The 21052-nt window shown below is 35.6% G+C and overlaps 1 protein-coding gene across 1 annotated transcript in view; it reads left to right on the top strand.

Annotated features, from left to right (window-relative positions):
• The window catches only part of LEMD3 (LEM domain containing 3), a 65069-nt gene that overhangs the window by 30700 nt on the left and 13317 nt on the right, over window positions 1-21052 (top strand). The window contains exons 3-4 of the mRNA XM_019455012.2: window positions 2903-2969; window positions 5161-5228. Of these exons, the coding sequence (XP_019310557.2) occupies window positions 2903-2969; window positions 5161-5228 (135 nt within the window). The remainder of the gene's footprint in view (window positions 1-2902; window positions 2970-5160; window positions 5229-21052) is intronic.

The following is a 21052-nucleotide window of genomic DNA, read 5'->3' as shown; positions in this document are numbered from 1 at the left end:
ATTGGAAATTTTCTTGAGGAGAAAGTTGGCTGAGGGTAGAAGAGGGAACTTATGTAAAGGTGATGATATACGAGAGAATTTGGGAGAGTTGCCCTACAGTTTGATTTTTTGCCACTCAAGAATGAGAATTTTGCTTCAAAGAATGGTATGGGTTACTAAAACAATCTGGACCTTACCAAAACAAACAATGGAAGGTTAGCTATTTCAAATTAAAGTATAAAATCATTTTTGTTTAATGAAAGGTTGCTTGAAAGCTTACTTTAAATATGGATTTATTTGTAGATCTTTAACTTGCTGTCAGGGTGATTAGGAAAGCCAGTGTGAGACATCTTTCAAGCTGAATGTTAGGAGACCACTGGAAAAGCAGTCAGAATGGAAGAAGACTATAATGAAACTATAAGTCAATATAAGTTTCTGTAAGAACGTAACTTTAAAATTCGATTTACATATTTTTCAGATTTATTTCTAGTTTAGCACATTGGTGCTAAAGATAGTTGAGCCAGAGCCTTTCTATTTCTTCCTCAAAATTGATGTGTTCACATTAATAACATTACATAAAAACTATTTAGATGATAATTGAGTTGATCATGCACTTGAGACCCTTGTAATATATAGATGGTCATTTTGAATAAATTGCCACTGGAGAAATAATTTTTGAAAAAATTACAGTTTAGCCTTTTGGGTGCTTAAATTTTCTATGAGAATGCTAAAGAAACAGCATGTATGTATGTTTTCTTATGGGATTCAGTTACATCTGATTAGGTTTTGTTATTTCTTCTACTTATCTAGTCCAGTGTTAATATCTGTGAATCAAAAAATGAAGTTTATTTCCAGGCCTCTGATGTTCATTAAAGATGTAATCAATCACAGAGGACAAGTGTCAAGTTTTTGGATTTAGTTTTGTTTTTGAAAGGGGAGAGAGATTGGGCGTGATCAGGACATATGAAAGAAAAGGAAATTGGTCTCTTTTCCAGATAAGGGAGGAAATAAACTTTAAAACTTTTAACTACTTTAATCCCAAAGCTTAATCAGATTTACCTTGGTTTCATGTATCGAGTCCACAACTAGCTGTACTATCATTAGAACTCTTTCTCATTATATTGAATATTATATTATAATATTGAATTATATTTATTATAATTGAATATATTCATTGAATATATTTATTAAATTATTATATTGAATATATTATATTATTATAATTATATTAAATTGAATATATTATATTGAATATATTTATTAAATTATATTGAATTATTATATTGAATATATTTATTAAAAATTATTTTGTGGCTTAATGTGTCACAAATGCATACCTTTCAGAATCTTGGATTTCAGCCCCAGCAATTATTTCTTGATGGCCAATTCTTACCGTGTGGATTTTTAGGCTTTTACAAAGACAAGGTCTAGCCTGATTCAGAATTTGGTTGAGATAGAATTGAGGGGGAAAAAAGCTAAGGTTTGGAAGGCAAGTAGTCAGCTGAAGGAATGTCACTTAATCTCTACCAACCATCTTCCATAAAACCAGGGACTCGGGTGGAGCCTTCAATGAGCTTTCTTCTTCTTAGTATCAATGATGAAAGCTGCATTGACAAAGACATACCACTCATAGTGTACAAACTTGTCTTTCTGTCCCTGAAAATAAAGTATGAAAATAAATGGGTGAAGTTGCATGTTGTTAGGCATATAAATGTTACTTTCCCAGCCTTTTATATCCTGGTCTTATATTTATAAGTATTACTGTTTTGTTTGACACATCAAGAAGAAAGGAAATAATAAAGATACAGCCAGCCCCCTCAGGAATCATGAATTTATTTCAGATAGTGTGATAAGCTTACCCCTCTTCTAACTTATACTCCCCCATTGCTTGTGTTGGTCCCCCTTAATTGTGATTGCTTTTAAATTGGGGGTCTCACTGCCTTAGACTTCTTGGCAGGGTGCTTAGACATTGCAGTCGTCTCCTCTCTCGTTTCCTTTCATATGTTCAGAGTACTATTTCTGATATACAAGTCTGTTTTACTTTCCCTCTTCTAAATTTTTAGAATGAAGTCAAACTCTTAGTTTTGGACCCTAGCAGTTGACTCCAAACTATTTTTCTGGGAGTGTGCTGAATCAAAGTAGGCTACTAGTTACGTAAGAAACATAACCGGTGCCTTTATGCCTTTGCTCATGGTGTTTCTTCTTAGGATGCTAGTCAATTCTGTTCTTACTGTGAAGCCCAACTCAAATAGTCTCTCTTCATAAATGGATCTTCCCTTCTCCCCCTCTTCTGTATTCACATTATATTTTGTTTGCAGCTTTAACACTTAAGTATGTTTTTTTGCCCTTGAGAACAGGAACCATCTTGTATCACTGGGCCTCTTGCTTTGCTGAGAATAGTTCTTAATTCCTAGCACTAGATACTCATTAAATGTGTGTTTTGCTTTAATGGTTTATAAATTTATACAGGACCACTTTGGGGGTCCTAGGAGAGGTTGAGGGTCGGAGTGTCAATACTCATTCCCCTATTGTTTGGTTGAATCAGATTAAGGCAAAACATGAGGGCAGTCTTGAAGTCTCGTAAGAACAATATGTGTAAGTGTACATTGTGTACAGGGGGACCGAGAGCGATGCTTTGGTGGTTGGGAGAAGTTTTTGTACAGGAGACCTTTTTTTAGCACTAACCTTAGTGCGAATTTCCCAGTCAATCCTCAAGAAAAATAAAATGTTTAGAGTGATGATTTAGATTCTTAGATTAAGATTTTTTTAAAGTATGGTAGCCATTGTTTAAGTGTGAATTTGTCTTTCCGATTATGTCGCTTCTGTGGTTTCAAATTATTTGCTGTTTTTCTTTTTGAATAAAATTATTATTTGGTACATTTTGTTGAATTGGATGTTTTATAATCATTTCTTTTAATTTTAGGAAAGTGAGAAAAATCTTATGATGAACACTTTATACAAGCTTCATGATCGATTGGCACAGCTTGCAGGTAATTGTTTCACGTTTATAGTCGCTAAAAATGTTTTGAAAATTAATTTGCATATATAGCATGCTATATCAGTGGAAATAATTTTTCCCAAGTCTAACGTTATGTTTGTGGAAAATTTTTTCTTTAGAAGTTTTTGTTACCTATACATAGTGGGTTTTATTTTTATAAACATATTTAGTCAAGACCTTTTCTGCCTGCCCATATGTATTGGGTGAAGTATATATTATGTAATTCTAAAGTCAATCAAATTTTTTTGTTACACTAATAAGTAACAAAAAATTTTGAAAGCTTAAATGTCAATTGGATTGGGTAAGCAATGAGTTAACTAAAATCCTAGATTAAATATAAAACTGCAAATTTTTCTTTGGTGGTTGATTACGTATCAATTTCTTGGATCAAGTAAATACATTCTAGAATTTTTTCTACTGATCATTGCATTTTCCTCATATTCTGCTCTTAGTATTCTGCTCTCTGTTTATTACCTTAGCTTTTTTTTTAGTTATTCTTGTATCACATATAAGCTAAAAGAAGAGACTTTGGATTCTCTTCTTGTAAAGAAGTTACAAGAAAAGAAAAATGTCTCCTGAATTTTTGTATGCAGCGGATCCTTTTGTAGAAATCAGTTCATTGGTGGAAGGTACATATGGAGGTTCTCTGGTTGAATGGAGCCATTTAAGGATCCTTAGAGTTGCTCATCCTCACATCAGCCTGGTTTTTTTTTTCCTTTGGATCCTTAATACTGGTCAGTTTTTGAATGCTCAGAATTCTGTGTATATCACTAAAAACCTTCTTTGCCTTGACTGACTGTCATATTCATACGCTACAAACTAATGACATTTATTTGGTATGCTGTAGCACCCAGAAATAAGTTAAGTATATACTCTCGCTAGGAATTCTTGATGTTGCTACCACAGGCTTCTACAGCTGTCTCTATAGCACTGTTTTATGTAGTGTGCTAGATCAGCATGGTCTGGGGTACTTTTAAAGATATGGATTCCTTCCTCTAGAGCAGGGGTCAGCAAACTTTTTTCTGTGAAGGGGCCAGATAGTAAGTTTTTTGGGCTTTGTGTGCTAGACTTGTCTCTGTCACAGCTACTCAATTCTGCCATTATAGCATGAAAGCAGCCATAGATAATACATAAATGAATGAGTTGTGGCTATGTTTCAATAAAACTTCATTTATAAAAAAAATCAGTGGTAGGGCAGATTTGGCTGTAGGCTGTGGTTTGCCGACCTCTGCTGTAGATCTGTGGAAACTAGATCTTGGAAGAGGCATCATAAAGTTTGAAGACTTACTTGTTTATCTAACAGGTATTTCTTCCCATTTTATGACTATGACCATTAAAATCTGGCTACTTGAACAAAGCTGATAAATAGGAATGTGACTGCTTTTATGATAGAAAAATTTGTCAAAGTTTACTTCAGCTAGTACGCTTTTGTGTTAAATTTTTTTTTTTTTTAATCCACTTGAAGAGAAACAGGGCAGGAAAAACTTACAATTGAAGTTCAATATGAGGAAATTGGTCTCTAATAACCACAGAAAGCCTGAAAGCAAAGACTGCATTCTCTTATAAATCGTTATAAGAAAGGGAAAATGTGATTCTGTATGTAATGCATTTCTTTGCAGAAACCAGATCATACCTAGAAGCTTCTATCTAATTTCCCTGTTGGTCTTTGTTATAATAATTTTTAAGGCATGCACACACCTTGCTAAAGATAGGCTTAGCACTATCTTAATATACAGAATGTACATTTTAATTCAAATTTATTTGAATCCTTGAATTATTAGCTTTGGTAATAGATGTGTTAAGTTACCACGGTGAATTTCCCCTCTCGAAAAACAGCAAACCTGGCGAGGACCTGCTGTGTGCCAAGATGTGTGGATAAGCATCATGTGACATGGTTCCTCCCCTGTCAGTGATTTAGTTGAAAACATACAAAGAAGACATGTTCCTACCCGGACTGTTTAGAAATGTATTCAAAGATGGTGGTTTGTGTAAAGATAATTGTTTGTTTCTATTACCTACTGGATTTTAATAGGAAATTAAATATGGTTTATCTTCTTTCTTTATTGATTATAATAATATAACCTATAATTGTATAAATTGTAAAATATTTTGATTAATTGTATTTGTTTTCTTCTGTTTAATATAGTACTGATTCAAAATTAATAATATGCTAATCTTTCCAGGAGATCATGAATGTGGCAGTTCTAGTCAGAGAACACTTTCTGTCCAAGAGGCAGCTGCATATTTAAAAGTAAGCAGTGTAATTAGACTTTTGATAGCCGTTTTCTTAAAGTTTATATACATTATTACAACTTGTATCAAAAGTACCATGCATTTGATTAATTGTACTGTTACAAACTTGGGCCTATTGTTTGGTGTAATGTGAGCAGATAGAGAAAACAGAATTACTCAACGTTTTCTGTTTTAGTTTGTTTTAGAACATTCTCTATGAGAGAATGCACATTAATTTGGAAAGGGTACAAACAACATTGGTGAGAGAAATTGAGATAGGTAAGTAGCATGTAAGAAAGCAAGTAAGCATCTAACCATTGTCATTTATTTTAGATCTTTCACCCCAGATTAATGTCATCTCAGGGTGCTAAAACAATTTGCGGATGAATTTTCTAAACCACTGTAAGTGATCTTTAGGAAATAGTATATGAAGGAAGGGTACAGAAGATTAAGACGGATAAGTGTTAAGATGGACAGGATTTTTTTTTAAGGCTGAATAATATTACACATATGCGTGCACGCTCATACACACACACACACACACACACACTATCCGTTGATCTGTAGGTGGATGTTTATGTTGTTTCTGCTTTTTGGCTATTGTGAATAATACTGCAGTGAACATGGGGTGCAAATATCTTTTAGACCCTGTTTTCAGTTCTTTTGAGTAAATACCCAGAAGTGGAATTGCATATGATAGTTTTATTTTAATTTTCTGAGGAACGTCCATGCTGATTTCCATAGTGACTGTACCATTTCACATTCCCACCAGCAGTTTCCAAGGTTCCTTCCCCTTTTCTCCACATCCTCAAAAACACTTGTTTTTGTTGTTGTTGTTGTTTCTTATTTTAATAATGGCCATCCTCATAGGTACAAGGTGATATCTCACTATAGTTTTTATTTGCATTTCCCTGATGATTAGTGATGTCAAACATCTTTTCTTATACCTGTTGGACATTTGTTTGTCTTCTTTGGAAAAATGTTTATTCACATACTTTACCCATTTTTAAATCAGGTTATTTGATTTTGTTATTGAGGTGTAGGAGTCATTTCTTTATTTTGGATATGGTTTGGAAATATTGTCTTTCATTCCATAGGTTGTCTTTTCACTCTTTTCATTATTTCCTTTGTTTGCAGAAGCTGTTTAGTTTGATACAGTTTCACTTGTCTGTGTTTTTCTGTTGTTGCTGCTGCTGTTACCTGTGCTTTTTGATGCCATATCCAGAAAATCATTGCCAAGACCAATGTCATAAAGCTTTTCCTCTGTGTTTTCCTCTTAGAGTTTTATCTTTTCATGTCTTATATTTAAGTCTTTAATTCATTTTGAGTTGATTTTTGTGTATAGTGTGAGATAAGGGTCCAATTTGATTCATTTGCATGAGGAAATCCAGTTTTCTCAACAGCATTTTTTGAAGAGACAGTCCTTTCCCCATTGTGTGTTCTTAGCACCCTTGTTGAAGATCAATTATGTGTGAGTTTATTTCTCTCTTTTCTTCCATTGGTCTATATGTCTGTCTTCATGTCAGTACTATACTCTTCTGAATACTACAGTTTTGTAGTATGTTTTGAAGTCACGAACCAGGAGGCTTCCACCTTTGCTCTTGCTCAAAGTTGTTTTGGCTATTTGTGGTTCTTTGTGTCTCCATATAAATTTTAGGATTTTTTCTATTTCTGAGAAAATGCTGTTGGGATTTTGATAGGGATTGCATTGAATCTATCTGTAAAACACTTGGGGTAACATGGTTATTTTAACAATATTGGGTCTTTTAGTCCATGGGCATGGGATGTCTTTCCATTTATTTGTGTCTTGTATTTCTTTTAGCAGTGTTTATAGTTTTCAGTGTAGAAGTCTTTCATCTCCTGTGCTTTTTGATACTATTTTAAATAGGATTTTCTTAATTTCCTTTTCTGATTGTTCATTTTTAGTGTCTAGAAATGCAACTGTTTTTGTATGTTTATTTTTTTATCCTGCAACTTTGCTGAATTTGCTTATTGTGTGAGTGGGGACGAGAGAGAGAGCTATCTGCAGAGTATATAAGATGTTATCTGTGAACAGAGATAATTTTTCTTCTTTCTTTCCAGTTTGGATGCCTTTTATTTCATTTTCTTACCTAATTGCTGTAACTAGGACTTCCAGTACTATGTATTGAATAGAAATGACAACAGTAGACATCCTTATCCTGGCCTTGTTCCTGTCTCCAAAGAAAAACTTCCAGTTGTTCAGTGTTGAGTATGATATTAGCTGTGTGCTTTTCATATATGACCTTTATTATATTGAGATAATTTGCTTCTATTCCTAGTTTGTTGAGTGTTTGTTTGTTTTTTTAATGTTTATTTTGAGAGAGAGAGAGAGAGAGAGAGTGCACAGGGCAGGGTGGGGGGGAGAGAGGGAGAGAGAATCTTAAGCAGGCTCCACGTACAGCACAGAAACTGATGGGCTTGATCTCACGACCATGAGATCATGATCTGAGCTGGAATCAAGAGTCGGATGTTTAATTAATTGAGCCACCTAGGTATCCCTTTGTTGAGTGTTTTTAATCATGAAAAGGTATTGATTTTGTCAAATGCTCTTTCTGTGTCTGTTGAGATGATCATGTAATTTTTATCCTTCATTCTGTTCATGTGTATCACATTGACTGGTTTTTGTATTTTGGACCATCCTTGCATTCCAGGAATAAATCCTACTTGGTCACGGTGTATGTTCCTCTTAATGTGCTGTTAAGAATAATGCTGACCGCATAAAATGAGTGAATAGAAGTGTTCCTTCTCTTCAGTGTTTTGGAAGAATTTGAGAAGCATTAATAATGTTTGGTAGAAATCTCCAGTGAAGCCACTGAGTCCTGGACTCTTCTTGTTTGAAAGGTTTTTGATTACCGATTCAATGTCCTAACCAGTTATAAGTCTGTTCAGAGTTTCTGTTTCTTTGTGATTCAGTCTTGATAGGTTATATGTTTGTAGGCATTTGTCTATTTTTTTCTGGTTAACTAATTTGTTGGCTATTGTTCATAGTAGTCTCTTACATCCTTTGTATTTCTATGACATCAGACTTAATATCCTCTCTTTTATTTCTGATTTTATTTGAGTTTTCTTTCTTTTTAAAGGATTTGTCAATTTTGCTGATCTTTTCAAAAAAGCAACACTTCTTTTTTTCTATTCTGTATTTTACTTATTTTTACTCTTTAATATTTCCTTTTGCTAACTTTGGGCTTAGTTTGTTCTTTTTCTAGTTCCTTGAGGTTGTTTATTGAGATCTTTTTTAATGTAGCTGTTATGTCACTATAAACTTCCCTCTTAGTACCACTTTGCTATAAAAGCTGTTGGGCTTCTCGAATCTGAATATCCATTTCCTTCCCCAGATTTGGGAAGTCTGCGGTCATTAGTTCTTCATATAAGCTTCCTGCCCTTTTCTCTCCTCCTTTTTGGGACTTCCATAATGCATATATTGGTCTGAATGGTAATGTCCCATTAAGACTTTTAAGCTTCTTACATTCTTCATTATTTTTTCTTTTTGTTCCTCTGACTGGATAATGGCAAATGGCTTGTCTTCGAGTTCCTTGATTCTTCTGCTTGATTAAGTCTGATGTTGAACTCATCTAGTGAATTTTTTGATTTGGTTATGATATTCTTCAGCTCCCAAATCTGTTCATTTGTTTTTGATTTTTTTCTCTCTTTATTGATATTCTCATTTTATTCATGTGTTGTTTTCCTGGGTTTGTTGATGACCATCTTTATCACCATTATTTTGAAATTTTTGTCAGGTAATTCATATACCTTCGCTCCTTTAGGGTCAGTTTTTGGGAGATTTATTTTGTTCCTTTATTCGAGCCCAGTGTTATTATTTCCTTCATGTGCCTCATTATTTTGTGTTTGGATCTATGCATTTGAATTTGTTTTTATTTTTATTTTTTTTAGAAAGAGAGTGAGTACATGCATGAGATGGGAGAGGGGAAGAGGTCACGGGGGGAGAAAGAGAGAAAGAAAGAAAAGAGAGAGAGAGAGAATATCTTTTTTTTTTTTAACTTTTTTTTTAACATTTATTTATTTTTGAGACAGAGAGAGACAGAGCATGAACAGGGGAGGGTCAGAGAGAGGGAGACACAGAATCTGAAACAGGCTCCAGGCTCTGAGCTGTCAGCACAGAGCCCGATGCGGGGCTCGAACTCACAGCCCTCACGGACCACGAGATCATGACCTGAGCTGAAGTCGGCCGCTTAACCGACTGAGCCACCCAGGTGCCCCAAGAGAGAGAATATCTTAAGCAGGCTCCATGCTCAGTGTGGAGCCCAGTGCAGGGCTTGATCCCATGACCCTGGGATTATGACCTGAGGCGACGTTAGGACTAGGATGCTTAACTGACTGAGCCCCAACCCAGGTGCCCCAGGATCTCTCCCTTTGAAGACAGAGCTGTACCTCCTAGTTGTTAGAGCCTGCCTTCACGAAGAGGAAGACCTTCACCAATGAACTCAGATAGAGATTCTGGGGTCCTCTCACACCTTTTCTGTGTATGTATCTTCTCTGGATTTTTGGGTTTAAATTCCCATCTAGAGAGGTTTTGCAGGTTTCTTTTTTCAGGAGTTTGTAATCTCTTGCTCCCTCTGGCGTCTGTCTGCCGTATTGTGGGGCTTCTGGAGCAGCAGCAAGCTGTCCAGCACTTGTTTGTTCGCAGCAACCCCCAGCAACGCCCAGGTGTTTAGACTATGTCAGGTGTCCTCAGTGCTCTGAGACAGGTGATACAGCTTCCTGAGAACCTGGAACAGTGGATACCTGCTCCAACTCTTTGTTTCCTCAGGGGGAAACCAGAAATTTGGGGTGTTCTCCCACTCGTTCTGCACTGAGCTGTGGAAGACAATGGTGAGTGAGTAGGTGCTAGTTCATAGCATTGCTTTTGTTCTCAGCTGCCTCCAACCTGGTGCTTTTACCTCTCAGTACTTAGATTCAGGAAAGACAGAAACCAGTCCTTCTGGTAGCCCCTGGAAAAGTCTGAACATTAGAGATATATTTCAGTCTTTTCTTCCCCTCCTCACGGATAAGCCAGGAGTTGCAAATTTTCCTCTGGTCGTACCACGTTGTGCCATGGGCTGGGGCTCTGGTGAGTGCTACCGATTTTGTTACTGGCTTCCATGCTGCTAGTTTCACACTTGTTTGGAGGTGCAGGAGCCTCAACTGGTTTCTGCATTTCTTACAAAGGGAATTGGTCTGTATATTGTTGAATTTGTTTCTCCATGGGGAAACAATGGTCTCGGACTTCCTATTTTGTCTTGCTGATGTCACTGCCCCCCCCCCCCCTTAATTTAGAATATAGTATAGTTTAATTTAGAATATAGTATAGTTGTAAGGCTTTCAGCAAGGTTGTAGTGAGTTTCCCGTGATATGCTTATAAAAAAGAGAGATGTGCCTGCGTGGCTCAGTTGGTTAAGTGTTCAGCTTTGGCTCAGGTCATGAACTCTCAGTCCGTGAGTTCGAGCCCCACGTTGGGTTCTGTGCTGACAGCTCAGAGCCTGGAGCCTGCTTCGGATTCTGTGTGTCCCTCTCTCTCTGCCCCTCCCCTGCTTGTTCTCTCTCTCTCTCTCTCTCTCTCTCTCTCTCTCTCTCAAAAATAAACAGTTAAAAAAATTAAAAAAGAAATGTGAGCTGTTTTTAGCTTAATTCATGACTTATATGTAGATACTCAAAAGATGTTAAGACAGTATGATCTATTGGAGATTAGGTATGGGTTCATATTCTGGCCCTGCCACATAGTAGCTGTGTGTCCTGGTAAAGTCCCATTGTTTTTCTGTATCTGTTTCTTAGTTTGAAAGTGGGGCGGTTATTAATTCCTGTAAGAGTTTTTGGGAGACTGAATATAAAATATGTAGTCAGTGCCTGATGGTATAGTAGTTCCCAGTAAATTTTATTTCTTTTTCTGTGTTTCTTAACTAACTAAATTTGGGTCACTCTGGAGAGAGGTTTCTAAAAACATGCTACAGGATTTATCTCTCAACCTACCTTGTTCTTGTCTTCATTTTCAATTTTGACCTAGATAGGAACACTGATGACAGACAGATTTGTGCAGAGTGTAATAAATAGCTCATAGATTGGATACCTAAAGAATCAGGAGCTTAAAGAATCAAAGATCTTAAATTAGAAAGAGTTATGATTATGGGGCTCTGTCTTAGGGATGGAAGAATTGCTAAATGGATTGTGGGGGTGGGAGCAAAGAAGGGATTGGATACAGTAGGCTACAGGGACACAGAATAGAATATTCCTGGAAGAGAGTATAGCATGTGGGAATCCAGAGCAAGCAAGTAATTTTTTTTAATTTTTTTAAATTTTATTTTTTAATTTACATCCAAATTAGTTAACATATAGTGCAACAATGATTTCAGGAGTAGATTCCTTAGTGCCCCTTACCCATTTAGCCCATCCCCCCTCCCACAACCCCTCCAGTAACCCTCTGTTTGTTCTCCATATTTAAGAGTCTCTTCTGTTTTCTTCCCCTCCCTGTTTTTACATTATTTTTGCTTCCCTTCCCTTACATTCATCTGTTCTGTGTCTTAAAGTCCTCATATGAGTGAAGTCATATGATATTTGTCTTTCTCTGACTAATTTTGCTTAGCATAATACCCTCTAGTTCCATCCACGTGGAAATGGATCTTGCAAATGGCAAGATTTCATTCTTTTTGATTGCCAAGTGGTACTCCATTGTATCATTGTATATATATACACACACACATACATATACCACATCCTCTTTATCCATTCATCCATCAGTGGACATTTGGGCTCTTTCCACACTTTGGCTATTGTTGATAGTGCTGCTATAAACATTGGGGTGCATGTGTCCCTTTGAAACAGCCTACCTGTATCCCTTGGATAAATACCTAGTAGTGAAATTACTGGATCATAGGGTAGTTCTATTTTTAATTTTTTGAGGAACCTCCATACTGTTTTCCAGAGTGGCTGCACCAGTTTGCATTCCCACCAGCAGTGCAAAAGAGATCCTCTCTCTCCCTGCATCCTCGCCAACATCTGTTGTTGCCTGAGTTGTTAATGTTAGCCATTCTGACAGGTGTGAGGTGTATCTCACTGTGGTTTTGATTTGTATTTCCCTGATGATGAGTGATGTTGAGCATTTTTTCATGTGTCGGTTGGCCATCTGGATGTCTTCTTTGGAGAAGTGTCTATTCATGTCTTTTGCCCATTTCTTCACTGGATTATTTGTTTTTTGGGTGTTGAGTTTGGTAAGTTCTTTATAGATTTTTGGATACTAACCCTTTATCTGATACGTTGTTTGCAAATATATTTTCCCATTCCATTGGTTACCTTTTAGTTTTGCTGATTGTTTCCTTCACTGTGCAGAAGCTTTTTATTTTGATGAGGTCCCAATAGTTTTTTTTGCTTTTGTTTCCCTTGCCTCCGGAGACATGTTGAGTAAGAAGTTGCTGCAGCCAAGGTCACAGAAGTTTTTGCCTGCCTCTCCTCGAGGATTTTGATGGCTTCCTCTCTTATCTTTAGGTCTTTCATGCATTTTGAGTTTATTTTTGTGTATGGTGTAAGAAAGTGCTCCAGGTTCATTCTTCTGCATGTTGCTGTCCAGTTTTCCCAGCACCACTTGCTGAAGAGACTGTCTTTATTCCATTGGATATTTTTTTCCTACTTTGTCAAAGATTAGTTGTCCATACATTTGTGGGTCCATTTCTGGCTTCTCTATTCTGTTCCATTGATCTGAGTGTCTGTTTTTGTGCCAAAGCAAGTCATTCTTTATGAGATAGTTGAAAGTGTTTTTACTTCTAGCATTGGGAAAATCTGATCCCAACCAGTGCTTCTTTCCTGCTTTTTTGTTCTCTTTTTTTCCTCTCTTTTTTTCTTAGTCAAATCTCTTAGAGAGGTAATGGCACAGATATGTGTTATGGTTGGTCATAAATGCCTACAACAAGATTAATTGACATTACAGGAGAGTCTCGAGACTCTTAAAAGCTCCTTAATACTCTATTTGAAAGGATAGGGCTTGACTAGTATTTATGCTGGAGCTGTGGAAGAGGCAGGGGTTGATCTGGAAGGATGATTAACGATCTTCCTCTCTGCTCACCCCCATTTGATTGTAGCTGTGGGTCAGCAATAAGATAAGGTAAAAAGAAGGGACACAGAGCCAGGGTTGGGACAAGTCGGAATCTAAGCCAGGCAGCAGTAGGGCATGAGAGACTATTTCTGTTAAAGGCTGGCAGCAGAGGAATTACTGGTTGTACCCATGCGTGAGTTGAGTTGAGAACTGCCTGAGAACTGAGTTAAAAAGAGATTAATGAACTCCGGTCTTAAAAGATTTTTGTATCTTTTCCCTGGAATTTTATGTTTAGATTGGGTTTTGCTTTTTGTTTTCCTTCAGTAGAATTTCTAATGTACGTTTTTACAAAAGATTTTGAATTAGTTCCAGCCTTAATTAGTTAAGTGCAGTTACTTTGTGTTTTCAAATGCTGTGAAACCTGGTTTGGCTTGTCACCACCAAAGATGGAGTTTGGACTGCCACTTCAAAAAAAAAAAAAGCATTAAACAGAAACTCCCCCCCCCCCCCCCCAAATAAAATTTTAAGGTCTGGATAAAAGCTTTTAAGTACTACTTTTAATAATGTTGTTGTTTTTTTTTTTCTTTCCAATGTAACATTAACTCATGCGCATGATTTAACTAATAGGGAAAAAAAGGAGAAAAACATTTCAAATTCACCACCTAAGGTTAACCACTTATTTTTGGTTCATTTTTCTCTAGCCTTTTCTTATGTTTTCTTCCATAAAATTAGTACCACTATAAATTTTATTTTATTTAAAAATTTTTTTAAATTTTGTGAGAGAGACAGAGCATGAGGGGGGAGGGGCAGAGAGAGAGGGAGACACAGAATCCGAAGCAGGCTCCAGGCTCCCAGCTGTCAGCACAGAGCCCAACGCAGGACTTGAACCCACAAACCATGAGATCATGACCTGAACCAAAGTTGGATGCTCAACTGACTGAGCCACCCAGGGGCCCCTCACCATAAATTGTATAAATACTTCATATTGCAAACGTTTGTATATTTTTTCCTTAAAATTATTATGAACATTTTTCCATGTCCTTGTTCAGGTTTTTGAAAACTATTTCTTTTTGTCACTGGGTAATATTTCTTTACATGATTGTATTGCATTGTATTGGTTTGTGGTTTTTCAGTATTACAAAAGCACTTTAATCTTTGCATGTAGTATTTGATTTTCTGATTATTTCCTTGGGAAATAGTCCTCGAAAGGAAACTAGTTGTTAAGGAGTGTGAGCTTTTGTTAATGTTTTTGATATATGTTGCCAAATTGCTTTCTAATTTGGAGTGATCATTTTAGCACATTCTAGTCAAAATTGGTGATTTCACTTTATTTTGCCCAAGTTGTAGCATAAATATGGAAGACCCTCACTACAAAGCTGGTGTCAAAAACCATGATCATAATACCTATACTGTAGGCTTTCTGCTTATGGAGAGAGAGAGATCTGTTGTACATTTCGTGTATTTGTACTATGACTTCATGAGGAACACAAGTTTTTGCATTCAGGAGTAAATGGGCCAAAGGATGCATAGAAATCCGATGAGTATAAACTGATTTTCCCCCAACTGCCAGTGCATTTTAAGCACAATATTAGTAAATGTTTGGTAGAGTAAAATGAGTGAGTAAGTAAGCCTCAGTAAACTGTTTTTTATCTTCTTGAATTTGATTCTTCACATTCCATCCTTATTTTATTTCTCCTACTTTCTCTTTTAAAGGATTTGTAAATAAACCTCACAGTTAATTTAAATAATTTAAGCACTGTTTTTCTAACTCCCCCAGTGTTTCTCTTGAGTTTTTTATTCATCATTTTTGAGGATGGAAGCTTGTTTTGATTTGTGAGAAGTAAAGAGGTCCCTCTGGTGGAACATTTAGGAAATACATAGCATTATATATTTTCATGAAAGGACCGACTTGTTTTCAAGTTAAATGGTGGGAGTTTAGTGTGATAACTTTCCAACTGAATGATGTAATGAATGGTGGTTCATTTTGTAGTTCATTTGCAAAACATTTTTAGACTTCAACACAATGAATATGTTTAAGATTTGTGAGGAAAATAGTAAGAAAGAAGATAGCTGTAAATGTGCCAAATTTTATGTCCTATCTTGGAATGCTAATCACTGTTAATGTAATTATGTCTCTGGTGAAAAATAAGTTTTTCGAGAACTGGAATGAGGGATACGTTTCTTGATGATTACAATTTATCAAGTACAATTTATCCTGGGACTTTGTTAGTATCTCTGACTTCACAGTAACCTAGCGAGGTAGGTGGTGTCAAATCCACTTCATAAAGAAACTAAAGCCCAGAGGGGTTTAATGATTACATCATCCAGCTATTAAGTAGTGGAGCTGGGAATAGAATCAAAGTGCTTGCTCTTCTCACTGTACTGTTCTGCCTTTTAGATGGAAGGACTGGGTTCATAACCACTAGCTCCATCTTTTGAGTGGGCAAGAGACTGACCCTGAATGAGGGCTAAGATCTGAAGAAGTGATCAAAATAGATACATCGGCACAGATAACCTACTTTCTCTTGTCTCTACTTGGGGTTATATGTACAGCTAGTCAATTGTGGAGTCATGATCTGATCCCAGGCCTGCTTGATGTTAAGGACCATGTTCTTTCTGTTATTCCTGGAGGTGAATCATCAAGAGTTAAATCATATTTACTCTTGTTTTGGTTCCCGTGGGTCCTGTTTTAATTAATTTAAAGGGTAACATGTATGGCGTGTGTCATGTCACAACCAGAATATTCACTAACTGGGAAGCCACAGTAAGTTATTAGTACCATGTAAATTATCCATTTGTGAGCTACCCAGTAGGTTTTTAATCATTATTTGACTTCTCCCTGTATCAGCATCTTTTTCCCTCCTTACTGATGCTTTCTAGCTTTATTTAATGACCTGAGCCTTTTACATGAAACAGTATTCTATACTTTGAAACTGTAATCTAAGTTCAAAGACCTGATATGGGTTTTAATAAAAATACACATTTGCCAGTTATTTCGAGAATAAGGTAAATTTGGAATTGGGAGTCATGGATGTGTGTGTGCTCACACATGGTATGTTAAAATAGATTTGTTATAGATTTCGGAAAGTATGCTTTGAATTTAGAAACATTTAAATGAAGCAGTCAGCGGTATGTTGACTGAGCTGTTGCCTATAAGTAGATAGTAATGATAGTAATTGACCTGCTTTAAAAATGAAAAATTTAGTTTTCTCTTTATTTGTGTCAGTGATTAGAAAACGAGCATTTTATGATACAAGTGTGCTTCACCTCAGGGGTTGGCAAACTATAGCCTGGGGGCCTATTTCTGTATGGCCTACTAGTTGGGGTTATACAACATTTTTTAAAGGTTGCTTAGAATATATGTGACAGAGACCAGAAGTGTATACAGTTACAAAGCTTGAAATACTTAACTCTTTGGTCCTTTACAGAAAAGGTTGGCCTGCCCCTACCTTATAGCTTTTTAGGTGGCTACAAAAAATGAATAATAAAATATTTTCTACTCTTAAAATCAGGAAGATGCTATGTATACTATGATGTTAGCCTAAGCTGTTTAACTGGCATAAGCCAGAAAGTAAATTCATCTTTTATATCTTCAAAAATTCTACTTTATAATACTGTAGAACTCTGTATACTATATAGAACGTTTGTGGAAGTAATGACCTGTTTTAGACCTTAATACTCTATTACATCTTTAATGAGATTTTAAATAAATTATCAATTGTTTTTTTGAAAATGTGTATTCATAAAGGGAATGGTTTTACTGTATTCCAGATAGTAAGTAGTATTAACGTGGGAAAGGAAAACAAAATGGGAAAATAACCACAGATATCCTTTCTTACCCTTATTATTTTATAACTAAAAGTTTTAAGTTCTTTGTTCCTGCATATAATTAGCTTATTAGAGTAGGTGTTCTTGTTAATTTGAACCATTATGTTCATTTTTAAGGATAATTAATGAAGGCAGTAATGCTACTTATAATATCTTCAGCCTTCTAAAATTCTTATGTTTAAAATATACAGCTAATAAACTTGGAAATTTGTTTTTACGTTATTTGAAACTTACATGTATAGTCTAGCCTTCAAAGTTCTATGTAATAAAGCAAAAATGTCATTATATCTTGCATATTGTTGTAATATAGGCCGAAGAACATATAAATACAGGAAAATGCAAAATGTATATTTCATTGATTTTTAAAAATACCCATGTCTTATGATTTCATTTGTATGTGGAATCTAAAAAATGAATGAATAAAACAGAAACAGACCCATAAATAGAGAATAAACTGGTGGTTGTTAGATGGGAGGTGGGTAGGAGGATAGGCAGAATGAGTGAAGGAGTGTGGGAGGTTCAGGCTTCCAATTATGAAGTGATGAGTAAGTTGTAGGGTTGAGGGGCACAGCCTAGGGAACATAGTCAGTGGTATTATAGTGGTATTGTATGGTGACAGATGGTAGCTGCACTTGTAGCGAGCGTAGCATAGACTATTGGGACCACATCAAAATGAAAAACTTCTGCAAGTAAAGGAAAACAATCAACAAAACTACAAGGCATCCTACAGAATGGGAGGAGATATTTGCAAATAACATATGTGATAAAGGATTAGTATCCAAAATATATGAAGAACTTCTAAGACTCAACACCCCAAAACCAAATAATTCAGTTAAAAACTGGGCAGAAGACATGAACAGACATTTTTCCAAAGAAGACATTTGATGGCCAACAGACACATGAAAAATGCTAAACATCATTCATTATCAGAAAAATAACAGATGAAAACTACAGTGAAATATCACCTTACACCTGTCAGAATGGCCAAAGTCAACAACACAAGAAACACGTGTTGGCAAGGATATGGAGAAAAAGGAACCCTTTTGCATTGTTGGTGGGAATGAAAACTGGTGTAGCCACTGTGAAAAGCAGTATGGGGTTCTTCAAAAAGTTAAGAATAGAACTACCCTGTAATCCAGCAGTCTCATTACTGAGTATTTACCCAAAGAATATAGAGACACTAATTCAGAGGGATACAGGTATCCCTGTGTTTATAGCAGCATTATTTACAATAGCCAAATTATGGTAACAGCCTAAGTGTCCATCGATTGATAAATAGATAAAATGGGAAATACACACACACACACACACACACACACACACACACACACATATACATACAGATTGTGTGTGTGTGTGTGTGTGTGTGTGTAATGGAATGAAGAATGAAATCTTGCCATTTGCAACAACATAATGGATGTGGAATTATATATAATGCTAAATAATGCTAAATGAAATGTTTGTCACAGACAAGTACCATATAATTTCACTCATACGTGGAATTTAAGAAACAAAACAAATGAACAGAGGGGAATATGAAAGAGACAAACCAAGAAACAGACTCTTAACTGTAGAGAACAAATTGATGGTTACCAGAGGGGAGGTGGATTGGGGAGGTGGGTGAAATAGGTGATGGGGATTAAGGAGTGCACTTGTGATGAGCACTGGGTGATGTATGGAAATTTGAATCCTTGTATTATACACCTGAAACTAATATTACATTGTTAACTAACTGTAATTAAAATAAAAACTTAAAAAAAAAAACCCTACACATTACAATGAGTGCAATGTCTCCAACTCCATGGATAACCCATATTAATCCTGCTTTATGGATTTTCAAGGCCCTCTATAGCTTGTGCTTTTTAAATCCTGATTGATGCAGGGGCGCCTGGGTGGGTCAGTCGGTTAAGCAGCCGACTTCGGCTCAGGTCATAATCTCGCGGTCCGTGAGTTCGAGCCCCGCGTCGGGCTCTGTGCTGACAGCTCAGAGCCTGGAGCCTGTTTCAGATTCTGTGTCTCCCTCTCTCTGACCCTCCCCCGTTCATGCTCTGTCTCTCTCTGTCTCAAAAATAAATAAACGTTAAAAAAAAATTAAAAAAAAAAAATAAATCCTGATTGATGCAGTATAAACTGAAATTAAGTTCTCTTGATGTTCCTTCATCAGTTTTTTTTTCTTCTCTAATTTTAGAGCAAATGAATATGAGTTTTGATTTTTAGTTATACACCAGGTGATTTCTAGCAGTGTAATTATAACAATTAAAACCGTAATTGACTGAAATTATTTTAGTATAATTTTATTGTATGACATTTTAAAGCAATAGTAATGCTTAAAAATCACTGAAAAATTTTTTTAGTCGTTATTCATAAGTAAAATTTTTATAGTTATATTTAATTGCATGTTGTCTTACTTTAAGCATTAGCTATTTAGCTCTTAATGATCATCTCCAAATTCATAGTATTACCTTGAAGTGATCTCATCTATAAACCATTTGTCAGCTATTATACTTACATTGGCTACAAATTTTTTGATATTTATAAAGAATGATGAAAGATTACACTTTTTTTTTTCAATAACAGGTAGTTTGTATTTCTCTTTACCATCTAAAAACATCCTGGTAGTAGTTACGCAGAAGTAATGATGCCTAGTAAGATTTGTTCTGCTTCATAAAGCTTTCTGTATTTTCAGATTTGATACATTAAAAAAAACTCGCCAGTTTCATATCAGGAAGTAAATTGTACTGATCAAATGTAAACCTTAATTTCCAATGCTATTAAAGAATCTGTTGATAAAATGCAACAGCTATTACTTACAAAATTCTTTTTAAAATGTTTTTAAAAATGACTTCTTGGGGCATCTCAGTGGTTCAGACGGTTAAGTGTCCGACTCTTGATTACAGCTCGGGTCATGGTCTCATGGTTTGTGAATTCGAGCCCCATATCAGGCTCCTCTCTGACAGCATGGAGCCTGCTTGCGATTTTGTCTCTCCCTTTCTCTGCCTCCCCCGTGCTCTCTCGCACTCTCTCTCAAAATAAACTTAAAAAAAAAAAAAACTTTCTAAAAAAAATGTCTTTTTACTGCTGTTTTTAGAAGTTCATTCTTTGCACTTCAAAAAGTACATAAAATATATTGAATAGAATATAAGCTCCATGAACAAGGAAGTTTGACTGTTTTGCTTAGTGCTATCTCTCTGGGTTTTAGCACAGTACCTGGCACATAGTGGACCCTCAATAAATATTTATTGAATGGAAGAATTTTCAAGGGTATTTATTATAGTGTTATTTGATACATTAAAATAATCGGTAACACTCTAAATGTTCATTAATAAGAGGTTGATTAAAGTATAAAATAACCAGCCATAGACTAGAACACTATGTTGCTGGAAAAAAATAGGGTCGTTCCATGTTTGGTGATATTGACACAATAATACTTCATTTTGTGATAAAAGCAAGTGGAATAAACAGTACATATAATGTGATACCACATTATTTTAATTAAAAAATACATAATATACCTATGCACAGCAGTTCTTAAACTTTATGGTTTCATGACCCTTTTGCAGTCCTCAAATTACTGAGGACATGGCTTTTGTCTGTGGGATATATATACATAGATAGATTTAGATATATATTTACCTTATTAGAAATTTAAGCAAAAAAATTAAATTTACTTATTCTTTTAAGAATAATGAACTTATTACATGTTAACATTTAACAATGTATTTTTATGAAAAATAACTAATTTATCCAAAATAAAAACATTTAGTGATAGTGGCATTGTTTTGCATGTGTGCAAATCTCTATAATCTTTAATGTGTAGCTTAATAAAACTATACTGGATTTTCGTATCTGCTTCTGTGTTCAGTCTATTGTGATGTTTTGGTTGAAGTATGTCAAGAAAATCTAGCCTCATATAGATGTGTAGTCAAAACAGGGAAAAGTATTTTAATACTCTTTCCAGATAATTGTAGATACTCTTC

The sequence above is a fragment of the Panthera pardus genome, unplaced genomic scaffold, assembly GCF_024362965.1.
Source record: "Panthera pardus isolate Hobbes unplaced genomic scaffold, ASM2436296v1 HiC_scaffold_6, whole genome shotgun sequence".
NCBI lineage: Eukaryota > Metazoa > Chordata > Mammalia > Carnivora > Felidae > Panthera > Panthera pardus.
The sequence above is the reverse complement of the archived record's forward strand: the minus strand, read 5'-3'. Positions and strand labels throughout refer to the sequence as shown.